General features: G+C 51.8%; 1 protein-coding gene across 6 annotated transcripts in view; it reads left to right on the top strand.

Annotated features, from left to right (window-relative positions):
- The window catches only part of MARK2 (microtubule affinity regulating kinase 2), a 58,406-nt gene that overhangs the window by 34,163 nt on the left and 13,950 nt on the right, over window positions 1-10,293 (top strand). For 5 of the 6 annotated variants that reach the window (XM_007462096.1, XM_007462094.1, XM_007462095.1 and 2 more), the window contains exons 2-3: window positions 8,561-8,740; window positions 8,979-9,032. In XM_007462096.1, coding sequence (XP_007462158.1) covers window positions 8,561-8,740; window positions 8,979-9,032 — 234 coding nt within the window. Of the gene's footprint in view, window positions 1-3,582; window positions 4,034-8,560; window positions 8,741-8,978; window positions 9,033-10,293 lie in introns of those variants that run through there. The other variant, XM_007462093.1, reaches the window with a different exon arrangement.

The following is a 10,293-nucleotide window of genomic DNA, read 5'->3' as shown; positions in this document are numbered from 1 at the left end:
GTCCCATCCCATCCCCTACACAGCAGCCAGAGTGGTGCAGCTGGGGTCCCACCGCGGGTCTGTCTGACTCCAGAGTGACACCCTTCACTACCACACCACATACAGCCAGACAATGAATGTGCTAAAAACAAACTACTGGGCAAAGAAAAGGAAGTTGGAGGGAGGCCCAGGCACCTCAGCTTCACTGGTTAGTCTCCCATCAGCTCCCCACAGTCCTCTGTAAAGCGAGCCAGACCTTCCTGCTGCAGGCTGCCTTCTGCCTCCCCCAGAGCCCTGGGCTGCTGGCAGGCAGGCTCTCCTGTGATATGGAGGCACTTGTTGGTCTCCATGGTTACGGTAACCCACTGGTAGGGAGGAGCCGAATGGAGTGCGAGGCTGGCAATGTGAGCTTCCCCCAGCCCTTGGCACCATGTGGTACTGGTATGTTGGCCGTTTCTTGGACCTTTTCTGAGAGGAAGGAGTTAAGGAAATGATGAGGAAGGGAAGAGTGGGCACACCTTCCTCCCGCCCTGGGCTGCTCAGAGGGCAGAGGCGTGGCTGCCTTCTCAGTCACCCACTTCTCTTGGCAGGAGTGGTGTTAGGAAGGAGGGTCCTTTTTGTCTGACAGCCCAGCCATGGTAGAAATTTGACTTTCCTCATTCTAGAAGGAATACCAGCTTTGCCACACTGGTACTTGTAGTCAAGTTCTTAGAGATTATAGTTCTTCTCAGGGCTCAGAGAACCCCTGTAGATGGGAAACAAAGGTCCCTGCCTGCAAGTGAAGAGAGATTGTAGAAAACATGGTCGAGACCTTACTGTGCACCAGTGACCATGGTCAACACTGGCGTGGATTTTCTCATTTCATCTTCACACTAATCCTGTGAAGTGGGAACAGCTAGTGTCCTCATGTCCCAGGTGAGGAAACTGAGACCTAGAGGTGCCAAGTGATCTTGCTGGTGGTGTTCGGTGAGCTGGTAAGGAGCGAAGGCAGGGCCCCCACTGCCTCCGGCTGCCTCCAGAGCTCTGCTGTGCTATCCTGCCTGCCTAACAAGTAAGCAGAGATAACCGTCGTGAGTCGAGACGTGTATGGTTCCCCTCCTCTCAGTCTCTAGAAGGCAGGAACCAGATCTCTCCGTACTTTGCAACAGGCTCCAGAGGTGGGTGCTCAATGAAGGTTTGCTGAACAGGGCAACAGTAATTGGGGACTGAGATAGAGACCAGGCCCCAGTGAGCAGATTCTCAGGGATAAAGTGGTGTGGAAGCTTCTGAAGCCGTGGTTGCTCAGTAGAATCCACCATTTTTGAAGAGGAGCCCAGCATTTCAGGTGGCTCAGAAGACAGGAGATTTGAGGGGTGCTTCTTGCACCACAGCTTCCATGTATGAAGGGGCTGTAGGTGGCTCAGCTCGGATCTCACTCCAGGTCAGTTCTCGCCTGCCGGACTTCCCAGGCAGGCACTGGCTCTGCTGTGGCTGCTTTGAGGCGCATGGGCTCCCTGCATGGCCCAGGCTGCAGTGCTGGTCTCCCAGCCTTGGAGTGAGACTTGCAGCTTAGAGAGCTGCAGGGCAGCGAACCACCTTGCTTTTGGCTTTGCTTCAGTCACAGGCTGTGCTGGCCTCCTTTGTCAGGGAGGCACCCACCCTGGTTGGAAAAAGGGAGCAGCCCTTTGGCAGTTTTACACAAGCCCACCTCCGCTCTGAGACGGAGTATTAAGGAATGGTGGGGGTTCCCCAGGTGGAGACATCACAGCTCATTCTGGGGCTGGGGGTGTACATCCAGACTCTCCACTGGTCACTGCTTACCAAGCTTTACCAGAGCTCTCCTACCCAGAATGCTCCGCTGGTGTATTGACTCTTGGCAGTTGAGAGTGACAGTTGCTCAGGATCAAAGGATGCAAAGAAGGCTCCTGGATGCAATGAAGGAGGAAGGGTTAAAGAACTAGTGATTTGCCATGTGACGTTTCAGCTCAGTCCCATCCTGTCTCTCCCCAGCCTCTCTGAGGTCACTGCTTGGTACTTCCTCAGTTTACAAAAGCCCCTTACTGCCCCCCAACAAATAAGATTGAGGAAACAGTCCTTCTGTCACATTGCAAAATCCTGGAGACTGGAAAATGAAGCCGTTTGATCCCGCTGTGGCATCTGAGTGGAGGGGCAAGCCTGAGCCCAGGGTCCAGAATAAAGCCTGACCTCTTCCACTGAGATGAGGGCCCACTTTGGGAACGAGTGAGAGCAGGGGGTGCTGTGGGACCACCTGGGTAGGCCTTTAAAACAGCCCCTGCCCCCCACTGGCCTTAACCCGGATGTTGGCCTTCCTGCTGTCCCAGGCACCTTTCCGGAATCTTCACATCTTTCCCCTCTTCCTAATCTGTGGAGGAAGAGCGAGGGACTCATTCTTCTTCTGGGAGAAATAAGAGCAGATTAGGCTTCGGAAGCATTGAAGGGGATCTGGTGAAGGGGACCGTGAGGAACAGCAGAGTGCTGGAGTGGGCGCGAAAGCCCTGGGCTCCAGTCCCAGCTCTGCACTGGGAGGCTGACCTTGGGCAAGTCTCTTTAACTTCTGTGCTTAAATTTCTCATCTGTAAAATGAAGATGCTCCCTGCCCTGTAGGTTTATGGTGTGGGGAACATGGGAAGTACGTGCCAGCAGGTGGTAGTACCAGAAATGCCGAATCTGTTGACCAGGGTTCATACATAAGGTGAACACTGAGTAGCACAGTCTCCCAGGTGTCTGTGCTCGGGAGCTGTGAGGTCAGTGGGAGGCTTTGCCCTTCTCTAGAGGGGTTTATGGCTTCCCAGCATGAGATCTTTAAAGAGTTGCCTAGTGGGAAAGACCCTAGCCTCGAGTAGTGGAATGAAAGTGAAGTTGATCTGGCAGCCAGAAGAAAGGCCGAAACCAGAACACAAATGGGGAGGGCTCCAGTTTGCCACAAGGACAGCAGATGCCTGGACAGCAGGGGCTTGGCTGGAGGCAGGTGTGAGGAATGGCTTCCCCCTGCTGCCCCCAGGCCCTCAAGAGTTCTCAAAGAAAGCAGTATGGGGGGCGGGGGTGATGGAAACTTGGAGGTGGGTGGGAACCTGGAGATAGACTCCCAGAATCAGGGCTGGAAGGGATTTAGAGAAGCATTTGGTTTGTTCCCAGCCTTTGGGCAAAATTTAGGATTAAGCATCTCATTCTCTATCAGTGACAAAGGTTCTTAGTCTAGAACCCATGGACCTAAGGGGCTTCACAGGGTTCCTGAATCTCCTGATATTATGTCCAGAATACTATCTGTATAAGTGGAATGTGCATTTTTCTAAGGTTAAACACTGCTTTTTGTGAAGTACGAGGTCCAAGTGCCACTGTTGGATGGCTAGTTTCTGCTCCCACCCCGCCCCATGGGTGGTTTGCTGGCACTCTCTGGGTCAGTGTGTCTGATTCACGCATACTCCTCCCGCAGATTTGAGCCCCTACCCAGGTCCCACCTGCTGCAGGTGAGATAATGGCTTTATGACAACCTGGGCTGGAGTAAGTCTCCTTCTCACCCTCTCCCAGCTGTTACCCAGCAAAGCACCTTGGGGAGGGTGGGGCAGCCCACTTCCGGAGAGGGGGAGGGGAAGGGAGAAGGAAGTTGATCTAAACCCGCCTCTTACTCTCTGTCTCCCTTCCTTCCCGTTAGCCTCCTGCCCCTTTCCTCCCACCTTGTTCCTGGGTAGTGTCCGAGGACTGCATGCATTTTCTGGCTACCAGACCCTGGCCCACAAGAAGCCACAGGGCTTTGTCCCCGTTGCTCTCCTTGCCAAGCCTGGGCTCTCTCTGCTAGTGGTGGTTTCGGTTGCGACACAGTCCAGGTTCCCAGGCAGGAGCCGCTTGGCCTGGCTGCTTCGCTTCTTTTCACTGACGAGGTGGTGGAAGGTGTCGCCTGCTTCAGCTGAGTAAGGGTGGCTGACGGAGCCAGGAGCCCCCGCCCTGGGCCTGGCTCTTCCCAGCCTCTGTACTTTGCCCTCACTGCCTGACAGATCCTGCTGTGGGCTCTGCTGAATGGAAGTCGCTGGTAGTCCTTGTCCCTTTCTCCAGCCGGGTATGTTTCCCCCCCTTTTTTTTTGCTGTGGAATTGCCCCCTCCTCTTTCATCCGTCTCACCCCAAACACAGGATCTTTGAAGGGTTGCTAAATGGAGCCAGGCAGCAACTAGCACAGGGAAGTGCTCCTCCTGGGAGGAGGCATTGGCTGAGAAAGGAAGAGGCGGCAAATGCCCAGAGAAGACTCTCCCCTTAGGTCGAGTGAGCAGGCCCAGCCAGAGTGAAGGGGACGGGCTGGTGACAGGCAGAGGCCCAGGGAGGGCGCACGAGTGCTACAGTGAGGGGAGACGGGTCGGGTCTGGGGCGGCCGCCCAGGGCCAGTGCCCAAGGGACACTTTTCCTCCATTCCACAGTGCCCAGGCTCACTCTGCCTCTGGCCAGGGAGTACCTGCCTATCCCCCTTCCCAGCTTGGCCCCCTCCCGGCCCCAGGGAAGTCTCAGGACACTCGAGGCTAAACCTGAGTGCAGAGCCCCAAAGCATGAGCTTTTCTAGGGGAGAACTGTTGGTCAGGGCCTCCAGCATTAGGGAAGGGGCCCTGCCTACCTGAGTCAGCGCCGGGCCTCTCGGGGTGGAGGCTGTCTTCCGGGCAAACGTGGCAACATGCCTAGGCTGAGTTCTGAGATCCAGGTTGAAGGGCCCATTGGATATAAGACTTTTTTTTTCATCCTCATGTCCTGCCTTCTCTCATCTCGATTGAGGACCTCAAAGCTGTTTAGGCCCTAATTCTGAATCAGGCCTGCTTAGTAACCTGCGTGTTCTGCCATTTGGTTCCAAATACTGCCTCACAGGGTGACCCCTTGTTCTTTCTGAAAGCTGCCTGACAGCCGTGGTGTCTGCTTTCAACAGACTGGCCTCAGACCTTTGGGGCCTGCCTATGGTGTGATGTCAGCCAGAGCTTTGAGGATGTCTGGTGTTCCATGTCTTACTGTGTGCAAGGAGGATGGAGGTGGGGGGCAGAGCATGGCTCTAGCTAGATCCTGCTTAGTTGGCCCAGAAGGGCAGCTAGTCTTCAGCCCCCCACCCTGTTGGTGAGATCTGGGTCCAGGTTACATGGGCCTAGTCGAGAACCAGGGATGGGACTCTCTCTCCATGATAGCCACCCATACCCCTACCTCCTCTTCAGCCTTCAAAGAAGCTGCCTCTCATGGGGCCTTGATCCAACTAGAGGAACATTTCCAACTAGAGACTTTCTCCTTTCTCTGCTTCCTCACCCTGTCCCACATCCCTGCTGTGGGAAATATCTCACAACATAGAAGAGGCAGAAGCGGGTAAGAGAACGACTGTGTCTTTTGAGTCCTGAGAGTTGGGTAGTTCGGTTCTGAAAGGGGAGTGTGTGACTTTTAGAGCAGGGGATCAAAGAGCATGCACCCGTGTTCTCTGCTTCTCTGGGTCCCGGACAAGCAGAACCTTCTCTTTGGCTGTCCTGGATACCTAGCTTGGAATCAGCCCTTCACAGCTGCCCTGTCGAGTCCCCTCCTGTGAAGGCTAAAGGTGCTGGTGTAGGCCAGGTGGCTGATGCTCAGCCGGGACCTCTCCCCAGCCGGGAGGGCCAATACATAGCATCTCTTGGCCTCCAGATAGGCTGCAGCTGGCTTAGGAGGGCTTGACTTAGATGCAGTAGTCTTGTTGACAATGAGACTTCCAGCTTTGCAAATAGCCTTTGTAGTATTTGGGAACTAAAAATAATGGTATTCATGGTTGTTCTTTTTTGAGCATTGGATAAGGCATTTTACATATTTTCTGTCATCTAATGAATGTGAAATAGGGACTACTTTATCACCACTTTACAGATAAGCAAACTAATGCTAGTAAGTGGGGGAGCCAGGACTGGAACCTAGTTCTGTTGGACAGAGCTCCTCGGCACCCACTAGACCATCTCCTGACACCCACGTGTGGGATCATCCCACGTCGGTCATATTTTAGGTGATTTCCTTCCTGCTTTGTAATAATCTCCTCTTCCTCTTAAGGATGTTGTTGATAATAATAAAGTTAACATGTGTTGAGTAAGTGGCAGATTCGGGACTTGAACCCTGGCAGTTTGTCTCTGCATCTATACTCTTAAGCACCCCTCTCTGTCCCAGTAAGGAGGAGGGTTGTTGCTGTTCCTTGAAGTTCTGTGTGCAGCGCTCAGCTGGGGTGGGGGGAGGATGCTGTCCTGCTGGGCAACACAGAGCAGCCCCTGGAGCGGGAAACGTGGAGAGGGATGGGCAGAGCAGAGCTCAGAGTAGGCAGTAGGGCTCCCAGATTTGGCTTCAGGGAGCAAAGGACCCAAATCCTCAGGTAGACGCTAAATTCTCATTGCAAACTTTGAGGACTTGGGGACTGTCAAGACCCTGCTGCCTTTGGCTCATATCCTCAGAAAACAGGAGAGTGACAAGAAATTTCGGAGGTGATTTAGAGGTTGCCAAGGAAACTTTTCACCCATCTTCCTATCTTGGAAGTTGGGGCAGAGGGAAGTGTTTTCCTATTCATAGCCCCTTAGGGCTGAAAAGCAACAGGTTGGGGAAGCACGCTTCTTGCCAAGGAACCCTGGACAGTTCCTTGGGTGGTAGCAAGTCATTTCTTTTCTCTGTGGTTTTTGAGGGCTTCACTTAGAGCCAGAAAAGGACCGTGAAAGAAAGAATTTTGAGTCACACTTCTCTGGTCACCCTGCTGCCCTCCAGATTGTTTCCTTAAAGTTTCAAGGCAGCTCTGGATGGTTCTGCGATGAGACTCTGCCAGCACTTTATCCCCATTATGCTGGAGCAATGGCATCAGGTATTCTGGAAGAGGCAAATCAGTCTCGACCAGAGTTAGACCAGACTCTTAACAGTTTGATTGAGGTATAAATCACATCCCATACAGTTCACCCGTTAAAGTGTACAATTTAGTGGCTTTTAGTAAATTCTCAGAGCTGTGTATCCATCACCACAGTCAGCATTTCATTAGAATATTTTCATTACTGCAGAAAGAAACCTCACAGCCCTTAGTCGTTACCCCTAAGTCCCCTCACCCTCTTCAGCCCTCCTCAGCCCTAGAGTAATCTCTTTCTTGTCTCTATGGATTTACCTACTCTGGACATTTCAAATAAATGTAATCATATAACCTGTGGTTCTTTGTGAACAGCTTTGTTCACTTAGCATAATGCTTTCAAGTTTCATCCATGTTGTAGCATATGTCAGTACTTTTTTTTTTTTTAAGTTATTTTCTTTCTTTTTTGTGGGGGGGGTGGTGGCGCTGCATTGGGTCTCCGTTGCTGCGCACGGGCTTTTTCTAGTTGCAGTAGGCAGAGGCTACTGTTTGTTGCGGTGTATGGGCTTCTCATTGCAGTGGCTCCTCTTGTTGCAGAGCTCCGGCTTTAGGCGCGCAGGCTTTGGTAGTCGCGGTGTGTGGGCTCAGTAATTATGGCTCGCGGGCTCTAGAGCACAGGCTCAGTAGTTGTGGCGCACGGGCTTAGTCGCTCCGCGGCATGTGGGATCTTCCCGGATCAGGGGTGGAACCCATGTCCCCTGCGCTGGCAGGTGGATTCTTAACCACTGCGCCACCAGAGAAGTCCCTTCTTTTTTTTTTTAATTGCCAACAAATATTCCACTATGTGGATATTTCACTTATCAATTGACAGACATTTGTGTTGTTTCCACTTCTTGGCTATTATGAATGTGTGATACTACGAATGTACATTGGTGTGCAAGTTGCTCTTGGGTATGTAACTAGGAGTGGAATTGCTGGATCACATGGAACTCTACATTTAGCCCTTTGAGGACTGTACAGGTCTTCATACAGATGTGTGTTTTCATCTGGACCATACCTTTTTTGTGTTATGTTTATATACCTGTTGGTGCCAGTTGTTGTCATTTCTGCTTCCTCACACCCTTATTTGAGCTATGGGATATCTAAGGAGGGCAGAGGGTGGCCTTGCGCAGACCCTGTCGTTCCATTTTTTCATTGCACAAGTATTCATTGAGCATCTACCATAATCCAATCTGTCTAGGTGCAGGGATGTATCAGTGAATAAATGATATATGCCTGTCTTCATGAGCTTCCATTCTTGCTGGATAGACAACAAATCAATGTAAAGTGATACATAATAAAGAGAAATGTAAAGTGTTGGGAGGCAGTGAGTGCTTTGCAGTAATTCTGATCATGCTCCTGCGACTTTGAGATGTAGCCTTATCAAAGTGTGAACAGGCTACGGGGAGGATGGTAGACGGCACTCTCCCACATGAGGTGGAGGAACTGTTGGGTTGTTACAGGGGATGTATTGCCAGGCAGTGGAGCCAGTGATGGGAGAGCTTAGGTCCTAAGCTCCAGCGCCCACAGGATGTTGACGTTGGACCTTAGGCTGTGCTCTTTTGGAGTGAAGGTGGGCGCTCTTCCCATCTCCTTTTATCCCCCTGCCTTATGATTCTTGCTTTGCATGCCTACCAGCCTCCTGGAGTCTGCCCCCATACCCCAGCCTCTTGCGTTTTTTGCAGAGAGCTAAGGGCAGTAGTATGGGGAACCGGAAGGGCAGCATACTCAAAGGTGTACATGTTTCTACCCTGCAGCCCACCTTGGGACACCTCGACTCCAAGCCCAGCAGTAAGTCCAACATGCTGCGGGGCCGCAACTCAGCCACTTCTGCTGACGAGCAGCCCCATATTGGCAACTATCGACTCCTCAAGACCATCGGCAAGGGTAACTTTGCCAAGGTGAAGCTGGCTCGGCACATCCTTACCGGGAAGGAGGTGAGCTCTGGGGTTGGGGATGTGGCAGCATCTCCCAACTGTTGACACCCCAGCAGGTAGTAGTGGGACTTCTACCACAGCCAGCCTTTTGTTTATCAGGCAGAAATGAGATCTGAACAGATAGGGATGCTAGAGGGATAGGCCGAAAGGAGGCGGAAATACAAAGGAGGAACTAGATTCGAGTCCTGAGCTTAGCCTGGTCAGAGAGGTAATCTTGGGCTTTTTATCTCTCGTTCAGGTAGCGGTGAAGATCATTGACAAGACTCAGCTGAATTCGTCCAGCCTCCAGAAAGTAAGCGCACAGGGCTGCTGCCCCTTTCCAGACCTCTGTCGGGGTTAGTGGTCTGCTGACCTCATTTGGACCTCCTCTTGAACCCTAATCCAGAGTCTCCGGCCGTTTCACTGTTCCCACCATCCCTTTCCACGGCTCTGCTATCTTTAGGCTTTTGCTTGGATCACCTGTGTTGGCTCCTCCTGATTGAGCTTCCTGGCCACAGGCACTGGCTCTTTTAGAAGTCTTTCTGCCCCTTTCCTGCCCCTTGGCCTACCTGTCTGACCTACTTCCTGCATCTTGTTTTCTTCTGGCCTGTGACCAGCCCTATGCAAAAACACATGTATATAGCCATTACTAGAAACACATGCAGTTAACTGTAATTATGATCTGAATGATCCAGGGGAGTGGCTCTAGAAGTACAGGGATAAGAGGAGGCAGAGAACCTGCCACTGGATTCTGTGCCAGCTACATTTCAGAGAATGGGTATGGAAGGCTGGGGTTTTTCGAAACTAAACTCCAGTTTCAAGTCTCTTACAGTACGTGCAGATTAATGACAGGTCCTCCCGGTTTTCCTTCTCACTTCTAGGCTTCTTTTGACTAACAGTTGCAGCATCCTTTGCATGTAGTCTTTGCTAGATGACTTTTCCTTCCCTTCTTGACTTACAGTGGAAAACTGAGGTCTTACTTAGCTGGTCGGGGAACCCTCCAGGTGAGACCACATATGTAGGAGTGAGAAAAGAAGGCTTTCATTTGCAGAAGAGGGACGGCTTACCAGTGACTGGTTGGTGTAGAACTGGAAACTGTCTGCCCTCTGCCCCCACCCTGGGCTCCGTCAGTTAGGGGAAGGAAGAACTCTCCCGTCAGGCTCCCAAAAAGCTGCCCCTATTCGGGTCAGTCAGATTTCCTCATATTCCAGCTGACCCTGGCTCAGATTTTCTGACCTTGATTAACCTAGTTCTTTGCATCTTGTGGCAGATTGAGTTTTTCTTTTCATGAGCACATTGTTACTTGAGTTAGGAGAGGGCATAACCTGATGCTAACAGCCAACTACAGTGAGATTGGGAAGCTTGGGACTAGAGGTTGGGAGCTGTTGCTGAGAGAGACACTCACAGAATTCGTGTGAGTTGAGGTGCCCTGACATGCTGACAGCCAAAACCAAGGTGTTTCCTATTTTTTGTTACCCCTGGGATCCCCTCAAAGTCCTTTGACTCAAAGGAAACATGGCTGTCATCACCAGGGCTTCCCTGCTGCTGGGAGCTTTCTGGAAGAAAGGGAAAGA

This window comes from Lipotes vexillifer, unplaced genomic scaffold (genome assembly GCF_000442215.2).
Source record: "Lipotes vexillifer unplaced genomic scaffold, Lipotes_vexillifer_v1.1 scaffold1129, whole genome shotgun sequence".
Classification (NCBI taxonomy): Eukaryota; Metazoa; Chordata; class Mammalia; order Artiodactyla; family Lipotidae; genus Lipotes; species Lipotes vexillifer.
Note: the sequence above shows the minus strand (reverse complement) of the source record. Positions and strands in the feature narration are given on the sequence as shown.